Below are 18,048 nucleotides of genomic sequence, written 5' to 3'. Positions count from 1 at the left end.
CATTTCGTATCTCCTGGGGGACACATCTTGGGGCAGACATTTTATTAGGTTGTGGGATCCTCCAGGGTGTGTAGAAGTGTCCCCTAAAGGAGAGCAAACCTTACTCAGTAAGCAAGCCATCCATTCTTCCCACTCACAAGTGGTGGCAGCTCTCGTATCCAGAGTCAGATATTCCAGAAAATACCAACAAACATGGTCAATCACATATCAAATAAATACAGGAAAGAAAGGAGGAGGCGGTGGTGGTGGCAGTGGCTGGTACTGAAAAATTGCAAAGAACACCTGCATAGAGTCAGACATTACAGTCAGTTTTAAAGGCAGAATGGAGAGGACATGGTATATTTCTATTATATAATAGAAGTAATTCCAAAGGATAGAATAGCTGTACTTAGGCACAGCCAGAGCTGTGATAGGAAGAAAAGCAACAAATGGAAATGGGAAGAGAGGTGAACGGTGTGGTTCTTAGTTGGTGAGCGTTCAGGAAAAGGGTAGTGAGTTTTGATAATCTAAAATGCTGTAAAGTTCCCAGCTTGATGAGATAACATCTAGCATCCTCCCTATCCCCACCCCATCCCAGGCTGCTGTTCAGGCCTCTTTGTCTGGCCCAGGCTGGCCTTGAATTCTCTACCCTCCTACGTTGGCTTCCTGGGTGCTAATATGTTGCCACAGCTTCACTGTATTCTTGCTCCTAGAAAGTTTACAGTTTGCATGAAATAAATAATTTCCAACCGAGAAAAGTTCTTGTGGGGATCTGTCTTAGTCAGGGTTTCTATTCCTGGACAAAACATCATGACCAAGAAGCAAGTTGGGGAGGAAAGGGTTTATTGAGCTTACATTTCCACATTGCTGTTCATCACTGAAAGAAGTCAGAACTGGAACTCAAGCAGGTCAGGGAGCAGGAGCTGATGCAGAGGCCATGGAGGGATGTTCTTTACTGGCTTGCCTCCTCTGGCTTGCTCAGCCTGCTTTCTTATAGAACCAAGACTACCAGCCCTGAGATGGTCCCACCCACAAGGGGCCTTTCCCCCTTGATCACTAATTGAGAAAATGCCTTACAATTGCATCTCATGGAGGCATTTCCTCAACTGAAGCTCCTTTCTCTGTGATAACTCCAGCTGTGTCAAGTTGACACAAAACTAGCCAGTACAGGATCTAAAGCAGACTGCAGGGGAGGACTTGAGGGAGCATGAAGGGCCATGTTGAACAACTCCTGGGTGAGTGGAGCAGGAGTGGGGCCACACAAGGGCCTGAGGTGTTAGTGTTTCCAGCAGAAAGGCCGCTACAGGGAAGTCCCCAATTCAAACCCTGCTGTGGGAACCAGCCTTCACATGGAAGAGAAGAGAGCACAGCTACCCAACTGGAAAAGGGGGCAGGAGGGAGAGCAGGGCCAGGGCCAGCTGGAGGAGGGATGCTCAGAGGCGCTTGTGTGTATGACAGGGGTGTGAGTTTTAGAAGAGCCAGCTTTGCACTTCAGTGTCAACTCTAAAACTGAGCTAATGTGTATTCATTATAAAATGTTGAAAAAACATAAAAATAGAATAAAAGTCAATTTAAAATTCTATTCTGTGAGCTGTAGACTCCAAACAGTTTATAAGAGGGAAAATTATTATAAAAGTAACCTAAGTAACAAAAAAAGAAGGAAATATGTATTCATAGCTGGCTTCTAAGGTTATGCAGTGAAAATTCAAGAAATGGTTGCTTAAAGAAAGTATGCTGCCAATTTAAACAGTACTGAGAAGTCTAGCTAGGATTGATTTGATATTGTTTCTTTTCAGGTTTGCGGATTTTATCCGGGGCATGCTGAAACTGATCCTGCTCCTCCTGTTTTCTGGGGCTACCCTGTCGTCCACGTGGTTCACCCTGACCTGCCTAAACAGCATCACCCACTTGCCTTTGACAACAGGTAAGCACAGGTTGCTTCGGGGCTTGAGGTAAAGGCTTTCAGTTCACAGGAAAGTACGTCTTCTGACGATAGCCCCGGTCCTGCTCTCTGCAGTTCTTCCGTGTGTGTGTGTGTGTGTGTGTGTGTGTGTGTGTGTGTGTGTGTGTGTGTGTGTGTGTGTATGGAGATGTCTCAGTTGTTTAGGCCTGTGGGTAAGCACAGAGATCTGAGATCAGATCCCCATAACCTGTGTAAAGTGGTGAGGATGAGAGGCTAAAGACGTGGCCCAGCTCTTGCAGAGGACTCAGGGTCACTTCCTAACATGCGTGTCAGGTGGCTCATGGTCACATGGAGCTCCAGCTCCTGAGGGGCCAATGCCTCCGGCCTCCAAGGGCAACTGGACTCGTGAACATACCCATGCCCGTACACAGAGTTTGAGAGTAGATTTGTTGTTGTTGTCGTTAGAGACTCGGGGCTTAGATACAGGCAGATCCATGAACCTTACGGGCTAGACAGTCTGTTCCAGGCTCAGCCGAAAACCCTGTGTCAAAAAATAAAGTGGAATGGGATTGAAGAAAGACACCCCAAATCAAAATCAACTCCACATGTATATAAGCCTATGTACATGAACAACTGCACACATATTTGTACATGCCACATGCATGCGTGTATATGTATACACACACACATATATACACACACGCACTTGTGTGTGTGTGTATGTACATCCAGATGAGAAGAGTCCAAGAAGTAATTGAATATTTTGCATAAGGCCACTTTGTAGTATTCATATATCATGAAAATGCTTACTTTTGTGTAAAATTCACACCAGAGCATAGCATGTTTTTCTCCTGTTTATCATTGCTACTAAGCGGTACGGTAGAGAGAAAGCACGGTTGGATCTGAAGCATGCTGGCACGCAGTCTCTGACCTGGCCTGGTGCCTTGTTTTATATGGAGTCATCACATTTTCTGCATAAAGTGGGATTTCTGGGTTTTGGAAGCTGTAGCCACCTTACTTAGTTTGTGTAAATAGCCAGAAATATTTATAGTTGCTGTTACTTCTACTGTTATTACTAATATGAGTTCTAAGGTTGCTGTAGTAAGTTACAGGAGTGCAACGGCTCAGCAGCAGCTCAGATTATTACGGTGCACCCCTGGAGTGGGAAGCTTTTAACCCGTGGTGTCTGGGCTAAAACTTTTAGGGTCATTGGGACTCTAGGGAAGAGTCTCTCCCCTCACCTCCGGGTGATATCAGCCCCGTGACTTCACTCACAGTTGCATCTGGTCCTTCTGTCCTGCCACCCTGCTCTCAGGGATCTTGGTTTACAGTGGACCCACTCAGATAATCCAGGATAATCTCCCAGTTTCAGACTCCAGTTATTAGCAACCTTAATTCTATCTCAGGCCTAATCCTCTTTTCCTGTAAGGTAGGTAACACATGGATAAGTTCCAGAGACGGGAACGTCAATCTTTAGTGGAGAGAGGCATCATTCTGCCCACCCAGGGTCTGGCCTGGATTCCTGTAATGGCTTACTAAGGAAGGCAAGGACTCCATGCCTGTTCCTTCCTCTCTTCTAATAAAAAGATTGCTTAAGATGCAGGTATCTGATTCATATTGCAAATAATTTTTAGCCACAGTGGATTCCGTGCTCAATTACAGGATTATTTATTGTGAAATAAATTGAGGGATTAATGTCACACCGGCATTTGATAAGTAGGAGTAAATAAGAATCTGAAGGTTTTGTGGGGCCACTCTTCCAGCGGCATGTGCCCCCACCCCCCACCCCCCACCCCCACCCAGTGTAGCTTAGAATTTCTGCACATCCTACTTTGGATCTCTGAGTCTGGTATTAGAACCAGGACCTGTACACCAGCAGCAGTGACGTACAGCCACTTTCACAGAGACGATAGCAGTCATATAAGGTCAGAGTGCCCCAGGAAACTCATAGGGGCTATACTGGGCACTGACATCTACCGGATTCTAGGCCAGGGAAGTGCCCAGTGTCAGTAGACGGGGGTTTATTCTGATGATGTCATAGTTTTGAGAAGCTAGTTTATTAGCAGTTGTAGTAATAAGCAGATCCCTACAGCGATGATCTAGAGCAGGAAATGATGTGGCAGTAATCAATGTGATTGGGAATTGGAGCTCTAAGTTGCCCATCAGATGCACACACCTGTAGTATTGTGGTCATTCTCTCAATCTGTGGATAGTACTCTTTAAATGGTTGCTGTGCTGTCAGGACATACACACCTACTGAACTGCTTCCACCTAAATGTGTGATCAGCGCAGTTGTTAGCAATTTCTTTTGGCTTTGAAAGCACCGTGAAAAATGGACACCATACTAAGTAAGCATTAAGGTCAGAGGTGGCAAGCTTGCATGATGGCATGTGGGTAAACATGCTTGCTGCCTAGCCCCGCAGCCTGAGTTCAGTCTGCAGGACCCACACATATACCTACAGTCTCAATCAGCCAATAAATAGTAGTTAGATCTAATTTTCAGATAAAAGTCCAAAGAGTTTTTTGGGTTTTTGTTGCTGTTATTGTTGGTGGTGATTTTGGTTTTTTAAAGTTTAACAAGTTAAATTCCCTCCTGGTGCTGGAAAAAGAGAATGCTTCTCTCAGCCCCCTCAAGCTCTGAAGCCTAGGCATCCAGTGTAATAATTAGACGCTGACTAAAAACCTGTGACTGTTTATATACCAGTATTCCTACATGGGGTCACAATCAGGCCAGTGTTCTGAGTCAGATTTCTTTTTATTTAATCCTATGTGTATGGATGTTTTGCCTGCTGTATGTCTGTGTACGACATGCATGCATGCAGTGCCCATGGAGGCCCAAAGAGGGCGGTAGAACCCCTGGAAGTAGAGTTACAGACAGTTGTGAGCTGCCATGTGGTTGCAAGGAATCAAACCCAGGTCCTGGAAGAGCAGCTGGTGTTCTCTGCTGAGCCATCTTTCCACCTCACTGGGCCAATCTTTTTTCTTTCACTCCATTCTGGTGTAGTCTAGCACTTGGGCAGCACTCAGATGGATCCGTTTTAGTTTACAACTTCTCTCATCCATGGAATCACATGCAGACTTTTTTCAGGATCCCATCTAGAAGTGCGCATGTGTGAGACTTTAACAAAACATAATCTTGAGTGCTTGGTGACAACTGTTGGTTGTTCATTATAAAGCACTAAGGCAACTGTAAAGGTCAGGCTCAATGTCACCCCAGCGCAGTCATTAGGAGGGAACTTAACTTTGGATTTGTGTAGTGAGTATACCTTCTATAGTCAGGGGGCAGGGTGTATTTGAAAATTGTACATCATTTTAACCTCCCACGGGTGTGATTGACCTGAGAAGGCCACATTTGCCAGCCTCTGGTTGACATGAAGTGCCCTGGACAGGAAGAGCAGAGGCAGACTTCTAACATAAATCAGGGCTGGAGGGGAAGGCTGAGTTTGATGTTCCCATCTTCAGGGACACGCTCACTGTACTTACGTCATGATATTTATGTGCATTTTACTGTTGTTTTCACTTGCAAGTCCATTTTTTTAATGTCACTTAGATATTCCCGAAAGATAGTTTTAACTTAGTAAAATCCTGGGTTAGGAACTAGCTTGTGCCGGCTCCCCTCTGCAGCCTCAGAGCTTCTTGCTTCATACCGAGTAGCACTTAGCAGGCAGGTCTCTAAGTGTAACTTGCCCTCCTTTCCAGCCTGAAGATCTGGAGCATGGATGTGTGCCTCATAGATTCTGTCCCCAGCCCCGCCTGGGGAGGGGGAGGGGGAGGGGGAGGGGGAGTGCATTATCTCATCCCGAGCCTCAGTAGATAGAGCTGTCACTCTGTCATTCTGCACAAGCTTCGGGGAAGGCAAAGGGGCACGGTTTAATGGAACAATGGGGAATTTTAATAAATCTATCACAGGTACTCCCTCTGCCTTTGTAAAAATCTGACCTAATTCTTTTTAAGTGAAAGAGGTTCCATGAAAGGGAATTTACTACAGAATCTAATTACGGACAGATCTAGACTTTGCAGTTGATATTTAAAGTCAGTACTGGCAAATTCATGTTTCTTTCTAGTGGCCATTCTTAGTCAGGCAATGTGAAATCTTTCTTTCCGAGAATGCTTAGTGTTGCTCTGACGGGCTTTTATAATATATAAGTCAGGAGAGTCAGTGAAATACATGAGACAGTCGTGGCTACACAGCTTGGCTTTGTAGACAACTGTCTATAGCAGGAGCCCCTAGGACTGTCGTCAACCCAGCATCTCACCCACCTTCGTGTCCAAGCACTTCAGTGTCACAGTAAGAAGTGAACCATCAGATAGCATGTTCCTCAGAGCGTCCTCATCACTAAACCGTGACGACTGTATACACAACTGTGGACACAACAGGCTAAAAGCTAGTTAAGTTTGCTTGCAGCACTGTCCTACGACAACCGTCATTAGTCTTTGTGTAGCCCACAGATCTTGCTATTAGAGTTGCCACCTCTGCAGAAGGAAAACTAGGTCATAGCATTGTCTCTGAAGGCACAGGGGGTTGATAGATGTACTTGCTCGCACACATCCTCTTGGAAGCTGTCAGCACTATGCAACTCTTTCCCCCTTAGGAAAACTTAGTGTTTAAAATTGCATTATTAATTAACTGAAGTGTTTACAACAGGACAAATAAATAACCTCGTGACTAGATAACGTGAGCTTCAAAATCTAGAGGCTTTTGCTATGAACAACCGTTGCGAGCACATTACTCACCTGATCTGAGAATGAGATGTCTAGCCCTGTTAGCCACAACTCACACAGTCATTTTTTACTGTATGGATGAATGCTTGCAAAGTGGCATTTTGAAAAATGCTAGCGCTTTTGCGTTGAGTTTGCTGAAACAATACAATTTGACTGTTTGATAGAAGTTGCCTTGGGAGCGATTATTCATCTAATTTCATTTCTACTTACTAGAATGTGCGATGGTGTTACCCAGCAACTCCAGGGTGAGAGGGAAAGGAGGTGTCCTGCTGGACAGACGCCCTTTAGAACAATATCTGACCACAGGTAGTGCCTGTGTTACCTCGAGAAAGGAGGCCTTTTTAACTGTTTGAAAGTTGGGCCCTGTGCATAGGCCAGAGAGTAAGCTGCTTTGTTTTCATGCGTTTTGACTTTATTACAGTAATTACTCCCATTTTAATGGCACATAAAAAGTCAAAGCATACACATGCCCCTCCAATTCTGCCCCCATTTTAATAGCATGCAGAAATTAAAAACATACTCATGGCCCCTCAGAGCAATGAATATGATTTTTAAACATTTTTAAAGAAATAGGTGACTCAAAGCTTTCAGGAAATATGATAAAGAGTAACTTAAAAGGGACAACTCTCACTCATGGCCATGAGTAACGGATCAGAAAAGAAACTAGAAACTGAACCAGGAAGAGAACAGGTGTGTGAGACTTCTGGGTGTAATGGTCATGAGAGCTGGGAAGGGGCTCCGTGTATAAAACTTGGCACACGAGTGTGGAAACCCAAACTTGATCCTGCAGAACCCATGCCAAAGGCCAGGTGCAGCTGCCAGCAAAGAGTCCAGTGCTGCAGAGGAGACGGGAGGCAGGGACAGGAAAACCCTGGACTCTCGTGGGCCAGCTCTCCAGGCTTATGCCCGTCTCTAGCAAGGTGGAAGGGGAGGGCTAACACCCAAGGTTATCTTCACACGTGTCCTGTGGCACAAATACACATGAGCACCTGCTGCATGCACATACAAAGGACGCTTTAAAAATGATTTCTGGAAGTAATAAAATGCTCAAAGGATCTAGTGTGGAAGATCATGTAATATTTATTTGTGGAGATGTTCAAGAGAAATAAGTCTTGGGCAGAATTGTGTTTCAGAAGGCAGTCAGTCAGCACTCATGATTTAATAGTACACTGCCTTCTTCCGAGCCATAAATAATTTGGGGGTCTGGAAAGTGTCTGATAAACCTACGTGCTGGTATCATTTCACAACCAGTCTCCAGGCCCACTCTTTCAAGGATTATTTGTTGTGCTTCATTTCTGCAAGATAATTACTTTGCCTTTCAGCCATACGGAACTGTAAACATAGCAAACAGTCAATTTTTATGGGACTAAAGTATGCCAGCAAAGAGGCTAAACAAGGGTGCCTGCAAATTAACAGCCCAGAAGGAAATCATAGTCACTAATGACATCGCCACAGTCCTGACGACCTCACCTGGGCTTAACTTGCAGCAGGTTCTGAGGGCTACAGCAGTTACCCTTTATCAAGAAGTGGGATGACGTGAAAGAGAGGTGAGCTTGGTAACAGAACCAGAGAGCCAGGCCAGGTGGACACACTGTATGTAACCCAGCGACTGAGAGACTGAAGCAGGACACCTTAAAAGTCCGTTGCTTGTCTAGACAGTGAAGTAAGCCTGACTATCTGGATGGGTGGGCTTTGGTTTTTTGTTTTCAGGGTTTATTTTTATGTGGGCATGTGAGTGCCAGTGCCCACAGACACCAGACAGTTCTGGAGTTATAGGTGGTTGCTGGCCACCCTGCAGGTCTTGGGGGCTGTATTCGGGTCCTTGCAAGAGTGGCAAGCTCTTAGGCATTGACCGTCCTCTCTGTCCCCTGAGATGTTTAGTTTGCTATGTTCAGCCTGCTCAGAATCTGTGGAAGTTTCCCTCTACCGCTTGCTGCTGCTGCTGTACTTTATTTCCTTCTGTCTTCATTTCCCAAGGAGGCTTTGCTTTGTTTTGCTTTGTTTGTTTTGTTTGTTTTTTTTTCATTTACAAAGTTACTTTCAACGGGAAACAGGAAACAGTTCTAGTGCAGCTCTGATGTAATAATTGCCGCTGCCTTCCCAGCTTTGTCCGGAAATAAAAGTCCCATCAGTGTGCATGTGAGAAAACGTATCTGTAAAGTGTATAGAAACTTCTTAACTCTCTTTAGGTGATTCATAATGATTTTTTCTTTTACACGTTATATCTTATTTCTTAATAAAAATGTAAACAGATCCTTGGCTGCTCTTGTTCGTCTATGAGCACCGTGAGAGTTTGGGTTTTACATTCCGGGAAAGATCTTGCTACATGAGTTAAAACTTGTCTCTGATCTGCTTAAGTGAACTTCACTCGTTTGATATAATTTATCATTCAGTAAACGACCCTTGGGGCTAGAGTTGGCTCTGTAGTTAAGAATGTACTGTGCTTTTGCAGGGGTAGCACCCCTCGGGTATCTCACAGTCGTCTGTAACTCCAGCTCCAGGGAGTCTACCTAGTGTGCGCATAGTCCTAGGTCCATTCTAGCCCCACACATAGGGGGATGGTGGTTTATGCTCAGAGGCAAGAGGATCAAAAGCTCAAGAATTTCCTCAGCTTCATAGCCAGTTCAGGGCCACTCTGAGCAACTTGACACCCCCCTCCCCCAAAGAAAAGTAATAATATAAACATTTAAGTGAGACCTCTGTTGTCCCATCTCAGATATACCATTATCTGATGGCAGCGTACATATCTCCCACAGGGAAAGCCTTTCCTATATTGCTGGTCAACACTGGGTCCTAAGTCCTTTTCTCCCAGCAAGTTATCTATCTGAAGCAACAAGCTCTGGAGAGCAAGTTGTCTCTCTTTAGTGGCGCTCAGCATCTGGAGACATCTACCATGTCTGGCCTAAGTCTTAAATTGAACACACTCCCTCCCCACAGCTCAACAGCCATGTGCGCATACCACTGACCAACCTGATCCTCTGGTCTCAGCCTCCTGGCATATCAGAGTCTTCCTTTGCTAGAATAGGGCCCGTGAGACTATTCAGCAGGGAAAGACACTTGTCTTGGGGTGGGGGGTTGAACCCACGTAAAGGTGAATGGAGAGAACTACTCCACAGAGTTGTCCCCATACACAGCAATAATAATAGCATTTTAAACGTGTCAGGGCCCCTGACAGGTGGTTGTGAGCTGCCAGAGGAGAGACAACAGAACTCTCAAACACTCTTACTTAAGCTCTGAGCCATCTCTCCAGACCCTAAATTTTTTTAAATTAAGAGCAAAACATTCCTAGAACTGGTGCACCCACCTTCCTGCTGAGCTCCCAGCCAGAGACCAGGGCGAATGGCTGCTTATGATCAGACACGTGTTTTGAGAGTGGCATGTAATTACCTTTCTCACTGTGTGGAAATGGCTGCCAAGCCAGGCGATAGCAGAGGAGTGATCGCAGGCAGAGCGTCTGTTTACTGCCGGAGCCTCGAAGCCTGCTGCATGCCATCAGCCACTGACAAATGGATTTGAAGAAAGGTGCAAGCTAAGTCTTTCCTCAAAGATGCTTAAACAATAATTGTTGACCTACTCTGCAGATGATTAAAATTCTTTTCATTTGTGACCTGTGGATGTTCTGCCTTTGGCTCTGTCAGTCTGTCTCTGTGCAGTCACTTCCAGCTTTGGTGTAGAATACAGATTTGAGGCACATGCGGTGCGTATCAGTACTGTTAAATAAAAAATGCCAATGTTTGGGGTCTTTCAGTCTGACACAGTGGCTTGGTAGGAAAGCCAGAGCCTGTAGACCTACCTGCACAGTGTTATTAACAGGGTTAGGTGAGCATTTGTGGAGGTGACATGGAAATAAAGGGAAGAGCCATCGTCTACAAAAGCTCAATTGTCCTTTACTCAGAACGGCTGCGGTCGGCTGTCTCTCCAGGAGAGTGGGGCTGTGCACAGGGGCTCTGGGTGTAGGGCAGAGGATAAAGATTACATCTGCAGCTTGGTTCCCCCTTAGCTCTCAACGCGCTAAATGCCAAGGGAGGGATTGACCTTCCACCTGAGGCTTTTAGCTCCTTAACCCTTCACTGCCAATTTAACCTGTGTCTAAACAAGTTGGCTTGTTTGGGTTTTTATTGTTGTTGTTTGTTTTGGGTTTTTGTTTTTGTTTTATTTTGCTTTCAGGACTTTAGTCACTTCAATTTAAGACACTTAATTTACCTGCCCCAAAGAGCAATAAGATGAAAGTTTGGAATAGTGTGAATGCTGACTTAAAGTGTCACAAAAGCTTCCAAGTCCAAAATTGCAAAGTTATTGTTGACATATCTTTTTTGCTTTTTGTTGGGGTAACCTTGTTTACATTGTGTGGAGGTATGTCTCCATATTTTCAGTGTTAAGTCTGTACTGGCAGGGAGCTAAATGCAGGCAGGATATTGGTGGTGTCATTTTTTTGGCCCACCGTAAGGCTTATATTTGCAAATGTTTGTCCTTACACACCTAAACAGATACCTGAAGGTCAGACAGCCCTCTCTACCTCGAGGTAATCTAGAGTTGAATCAGAGATTATCTCACTACCTATTGGTTGTAATAAAGAACCAGTAAATGGCTGGGCAGGAAGAGAGGGCAGAGTTTGCAGGCAGAGAGAATGATGCAGGAGAAGAAAGCAGATGCAGGGGATTCAGAGAATGGACACAGAGGGGACAGACAGACCAGAGCAGAACAGAGAAAGGTATAGAGCTAGCCATGTTGGGAGTCGTGAGCTAGATAGTTGGGTTACTGTAGATGAGCTGGCTGGGAGAGTGTCTAAACAAAAGGCCCAAGCTTTAAACCTGAATTAAAGTCTCTGTCATTCTTTATGCTGCTGACAGGTCTGAGAAAGTCCCGCTGTAGCTGTTCTTCTTTTGTTTTGGTTTTCAAGATAGGGGTTCTCTGTGTAGCTCAGGCTATCCTGAATTCATTCTTCTATAGACGAGGTTAGCCTTGAACTCAGAGATTCACTTGCATCTGCCTCCTAGGTACTGGGATTAAAGGCATGCACCACCACGCCTGGCGGATAGAGCATATCATGAGTCCCATTAGATGTTGGCTGCAGAAGTTCTTCTTATCTGAATTTTGGAAAAATTTTTTTTTATCTTTTATAGACAGGGTCCCAATTAGCCCAGGCTTGCCTCGAACTCACTAGTCAGTCAAAGGTGACCTTGAACATCTGATCCTTCAGGCTCCACCTCCAGACTTGGGGTTACAGTGTGCATGGTTACTCTACACTGTGAATGGCTGTACATAATTTATGCAGTGCTGAGGATCAAGCCCAGGACTTAGCCAGGCAAGCAGCCCACCAACTAAGCTACACCTAGCTCTTTGCTGGGGTTTCATTTGTAACTATTGCTCACCCAGGGCAGTGGTTCTCAACCTGTGGGTCACCACCCCCTTCACAGGGGTCACCTAAGACCATCGGAAAACACAGAAATTTACATTATGATTCACAACCATAGCAAGATTACAGTTACGAAGTAGTGACAAAAATAATTTTATGGCTTGAGGTCACCACAACATGAAGAGCTGTACTAAAGGGTTGCAGCATTAGGAAGATTGAGAACCACTGAGCTCGGGGCTTGGGTGTTTTAGTGGATGTAATGTGTTCATATGTAGTTTTCTCCCTCCAAAGTTTAGCTGTTTGGTTTGTCATGGGAATGACTTTCAGGGCTATTATCCAATTTATGTGCCTAACATACATCCCTTTTAACCATGCTTTGTATTTACACGACTCTTTTTGCAGCTCAGACTGCAGCCCATGAAATCTTATTAGCTTTTTTTTTGGGGGGGGGTGGAATCTGCATCAGCAATTCATTTGTGTTTATTCTGCTAAATTACCTTGACGTTTTAATTGAAAGGCAGTTTATTATAATTTTAGTCTCACTATTATAAAAAGTCATGGAAATATTTAATGATTGTGTTGTTTGAACCCTCTGTGATGAGCAGGAAATTATCTTGTCTACTTGACTTTGAATAGGTGACACTCATCCACTGACTACATCAAGGCTGAACTGAAATTCAAGTAGAAATCAAATTCAGACTTTTTCTAGTCAGCTTTTACAATGTGCACGTTCCAGAACACTGAGGATTTCGTGTGTCAAATCAGCGCTCACAGCTGCCTTTCCCTCATTCTGATTAGGAAGGCATTCGGTTAACTCTTCCCTGTGTAATTTATTTGATTCTTTAGTTTCTGCAGTGGAACGTGATTTTAGCATATCCACCTAGTGTTTGCTTTCTACGTGCTCTTAGTTATCATTTGGGTCCTTTGCAAGGACTGTACTGGCTCTTACTCTCCAAGTATTTCTCCAGTGCCATTTAGCTTGTCTACAGTCCTTGCACATACTGCAAACAGCATCTCGGTGACTGTCCTGCCTGTATCTGTCCCCACACAGATAGAACATAGCATCCCAGAAGTAGACTCCAAATCAAAGAGTCAGCACAGTGATTTATGTTAGATGTTTTCAAATCACCACCAGAAGATGAAGGTCTTCTACCAGGAATTCATCAACAGTGTTTGACCACAGGAGGACTTTACCTTTCTGGTGACAGCTCTTCAGAGACTCCTTGTGAGCGTGGGCCGAGAGAGCTGCTTGGTTTAAGGGTTTTCTAACAAGGTCTGCCTTCTCCAAATGATGCTCTCCAGGTGAATCCCAGCTCTGCCTTTGTACCAAGCTTGGTAAAGATCAGTGGATTCTGTTGTCTCCTTCCAAGACCTGTACCCAGTCCCCTCTCGTTAGAGTTTCATTTGCCCTGTTAGTTCTTATGATTATTGTAAACATTATATTTTAATTCACCTGATTATAATTTCATGTAGGGATATAGAGCCCCTTCAAAAATATAAACATAGATAGTATTTTTGGCTCTTTGTTTTGTTTTTGTTATAGTTTGATTTGTTCTGTCTTGAGACAGGTCTCTAGCCCAAATTGTGTTGAGACCCTCTATGGAGTCCAGGCTGGCTTTGAACTCAAATCTCCTGGCTCTACCTCCTGAGTGCCAGGTTTACAGTATGAGCCAGAATGTTAAAGTGGAAATATTTCTAATTTTGTTTCCTAAAACCATCTAATTCCATCAGTTTGTGGTCCTAGATTAAGTAGTAGCACTTGCTGGTCCCTGTGTGCTGGAATTTTTTCTTGTCATTTATTTAAGTACTTTTTTGTTCTAAACTCCTAGCTGATGTGTGCTTGGGTCTGTAGTTCTTTCTGCCCTGATTACCCGGTGGTAATCTGACCAGTCAATAAATGATTGTACATTGGAAATAGAATATACTATAGAAGCTTCCAGTAACCTTCCATCCCCAGCACACCACACATGAGTCATGAGTGAGTAAAGAATGCTTAACGCGTGTGTGACTGACATCCAGCCAGTAGATAGTCAACACGGGTGTTATGACATCCAGCCAACAGATAGTCAACATGGGTGCTGTGACATCCAGCCAGTAGATAGTCAACACAGGTGCTGTGACATCCAGCCAATAGATAGTAAACACGGGTGCTATGTTATGCTTTATTTTTACAAGTCTCTTGAGTGTGGGGCTGAGGCTGGAGAGGTGGCTCAGTGGTAAAGAGTGCATGTTGCTCCTGAAGAGGACCTGAGTTGAGTTTGCAGCACCTGTAACTCCAGGGCCAGGCCAATCCAGTGCCTTTGGCATCCTGGGCACGTGAACTCACATGTGCATACACATCTTCATATGGACAGTCAGTCTCAGTGTCTCTGTCTGTCTCTGTCTCTCTGTTTCTCTCTCTCTCTCTCTCTCTCTCTCTCTCTCTCTCTCTCTCTCTCTCTCTCTCTCTCTCTCTCTCTCTCTCTCTCTCCTCTCTCATTGAGGGAAAAATCAAAGTCATGGGCAGCAGGGTGGCTCAGCTTGCCATGCAGGCCTGACCACCAAGAACCCACTGAAAGGTGGAAGGAGAAATGCAGCTCCCAGTGTAATCATCTCTGTCCACACGAGCTCCACAGCACTCACACACGTCATACACACATGCATGGCAATACGATGCCTAACAATAGAAAAAGAGACCCTCTTGAAAACTATGGCCTGTTTTAATGGGGTGACTTGGCCGCTCGTATGACTGTAAAGGGGCCACTGTGTCACCCAGCAGTAGGGCTAAGGTGCTACATCATTGTTGTTCTCTAGTTTCGTGTCACAGAGTAATTGCCAGCCATTTACATTTTTAGAGGGCATTTTAGACTTTATGATCCTGGAACATGAGCAGAAGTTGGGGTGGGGGTGGGAGGGAGCAGCAATGAGGTCAACCAGAGAAGTCCATTAGAAACTGGTGGCACTGCTCTTTTCCTACCCGAGGTAGGTGTTTAATGATTGGAGCCAGCTGTGGCCAACTCTGGTGCTCTGAAATGCCAGAATCTGTGAATGATATGTAAGAGATTTGGTTTAATGCCATCACTTTCTGCAACTCTGCACAGCAACTTTTTCTTAATGAATATTTATAGTAAAAGTATTTTTCTTGTAACTTTATAATACATTCTATGCATTATTGTCAGTAGATATCTTTATGAAAATATAGGTACATATTCTAGCTCTCCTCCACAGGCTCTGTTCCACCTTGAGACTTGAGTTACTGACGGCATATGGGCAGATAGGAGCTGTGGTAACACTGGAGTGGTGTGCTCTCAGCTGAGTGTGCCTACAGGAACCACAGCGCATCCCCTTCAACAGAATGCACTACAAGTCACATTAGTAGGCTAACCTGCTAATCTAGCCCTCCCACCCTCCTCCAATCAATTTTTATATATTGATTGATTTTTGGAGAGAGTGTCTAAGTAGCTCAGACTGGCTTCTAACTTGCAGTCCTCCTGCCTCAGTTTCCCCAGTGCTATGATTAGAGGCCAGCAGCCTCTGGCCTCTGGCTGGCTCAGCACAGTGTTAGTGTATGTTCTTGTGGTATAAACATACCTTATTTTAAAAGACTGTGGCACATAACTCCCTCCCTGCTGAGGGCTATCCCTCCTGTGTTCTCTGGAAGGATGCTGAGTGCCTCGTGCAGCACTCGGAAGCCACTGTGAACCAGTCTCTGCATGTGTCATTTTCAGTACCATTTCATGTGCCTGACATTTATCCTTGCATCTTAAGTTCTCCTCAACATCGTAAAATGAGACAAGATTTGTTCATTAACTTACTGCGTTTTATTCCCTTACCTCATTTGCCTGTGACTCAGAGAAAAGTGTATTTTTATTTTTATGAATCTTTTCATCAGAAGCCTTTTTTTTTTTTTGCTATCTTTATTTATTGTGTGGTGTATGTGCCACACTGCACAGATGGGGGTCAGAGGACAGCCTGGGGGAGTCCTTTTTCTCCTCCCACCTGCAGGTCCTGGGGATTGAACTCAGGTCATCAGGCTGGAAGATGGGTACACCCACAGAGCCATGATGCTGGCCCAGAATGACTCTAATGCTAAGTTGCTTTTGTGCTTTGGGATAATCCACCAGAAAGAGAAAGCGAGTAAATTGGTACTCACTCAGCAACAAAGCCTGTCCTTACTGCAGAAAACCAGAGCAAGGTGGTAACAGCCGTGTGCCGGTCTGTCAGACTTCAGCACCACGGGGAGGACACTCAGCTCCAGGACTGCTCCGCGGGCGTCCCGTCTGCCCTGACTCATCGCCTCTGCCGTCCGTGAACTAAAGCCTGTGTGTTCTTGTTGCAGTGACATTGTATGCCTCCTGCATCCTCCTGGGAGTGTTCCTGAACAGCAGCGTCCCCATATTCTTTGAGCTTTTTGTGGAAACGGTCTACCCCGTTCCAGAAGGGATCACCTGTGGAGTTGTCACCTTTTTAAGTAATATGTTCATGGGAGTGCTTTTATTTTTTGTCACATTTTATCATACAGGTAAGAATTCGATTATTATTATTATTCACTATCTAAATGTGCTTTGAGACAGGTTTGTGAAACTGACAGATAGGGGACTTGTGTGGAGAGTTCTCACTAAAGCATATTACTTTATGGAGCATTCACATGCTAGTACAAACAGTGACCACAAACAGTTGTGTTTCTTGAAGTGTGTCCATGGGCGCTCCCACCCCTAGAAGGTTTGAATTAGCCGGAGTGGGGCAGAGTGTTATTTTCTTTCATCAGTGACTGGCCAGCCCAGCCCTGGCCACGTGACTCCAATGCTCGAGTTTGCAAGACAGTCACTGGTGATATGACTTTTAAACTACGTGTAGACTGAGCTCTCTGAGCCCACAGTGAATTAGTGTCGGGGGTTTGTGTGGTTTAAAGCCCTGGGGATGAATAAGAGTAAGTCAATAGGCTGAGCTGTTCTCTGAAGCAGGCTACTCCAGGAGGTCACGCTGTTTATTGGGAGCTTCTGACAAGCTCGTAATTGAAGTAATAACTGTGTTAACCTCCTTGGCCAGAAGATATATTTTCAAAACATTCAAAGCAACAAAGCAAAATCATGGCAACTTGAACTTCTCCAAACTGCACAATGTATCCAAATGACAGGGATTTTTATAACATGATTAACAGCAAACAAGATGGCCCCTGTCAGTCGGGGCTGCAGGTAAGGCTTTGGTTCCACTACACCAGGTGCGGGCTTAGCGGGCCACCAAGGGAGGAGCACTGGTGCAGTCACTGCCTCTTCTCTTCTGCTTCCAGTACGGAAAACACCACCTGTTAGGGAGAGGACATCTGCCTTCTACACAGAGCCTCGCATCTGCTGTGTTACAGCTTTAATTCACTTCAGTTGTGTCGAAGTGGAAATTGAGGGTCTGTCGCCTTTGCATGGCAAAGCTTCAGAACTAGTGTGTGTCCCTAGCACGACAGAAACAATTTTTCAGCTGATGGGCCCAGGTTTACTAAATGTCTGTGCAGCCATGCAGAACACGGTTTTTTCCTGTGAACTAGAAATACTTTCTTTCCTCACAGTATTTAAACGCAGCAGCTGATGTTGGATAATGTTATTCCCCGATGACTCTCTTTCCTTGGCTCTAGGTATAACATTATTGATCAGTGTAAAGCAGGAAGGCACCATAACCGCAGCACTCTAGAACTGCGTCCTACTCAGTTACACACACACACACACACACACACACACACACACCCGTTGGACTCTTTGTTAAGGAGAGTTTAGTTTCACTCACTGTTTTAGACGGTCCTTGCATGATGATGTACCAGCTCTGATGAAGATCTCTTAGGGCATGGCGAGAAAGATCACAGGGCAAGATGACGAAGACTAGGGAGGGGCAGTCAGAGTTTCCCACAGGAGCTCACCTCTCAAAGGTTCAGCACCACACATGGCCATGGAAGACTCAGGCCACGTTTCCATACTGTCTTACTGCAGAAGAACACTGGGTATTTGGTATCCGCTGCTCCTCTAGGTCCAGCAGCAGGGTTTTGTTTTGTTTTGTTTTGTTTTGTTTTGTTGGGGAGGAGGGGCTTGGGGGATTGTTGAGTCAGGGTTTCTCCATGTAGCCC

The 18,048-nt window shown here is 44.9% G+C and overlaps 1 protein-coding gene across 1 annotated transcript in view; it reads left to right on the top strand.

Annotated features, from left to right (window-relative positions):
* The window catches only part of Slc49a4 (solute carrier family 49 member 4), a 75,309-nt gene that overhangs the window by 48,156 nt on the left and 9,105 nt on the right, over positions 1 to 18,048 (top strand). The window contains exons 7-8 of the mRNA NM_153550.4: positions 1,776 to 1,903; positions 16,279 to 16,461. Coding sequence (NP_705778.1) covers positions 1,776 to 1,903; positions 16,279 to 16,461 — 311 coding nt within the window. The remainder of the gene's footprint in view (positions 1 to 1,775; positions 1,904 to 16,278; positions 16,462 to 18,048) is intronic.

This window comes from Mus musculus, chromosome 16 (genome assembly GCF_000001635.26).
Source record: "Mus musculus strain C57BL/6J chromosome 16, GRCm38.p6 C57BL/6J".
In the NCBI taxonomy this organism is placed as follows: Eukaryota; Metazoa; Chordata; class Mammalia; order Rodentia; family Muridae; genus Mus; species Mus musculus.
This window is presented reverse-complemented; position numbering and strand designations above follow the sequence as displayed.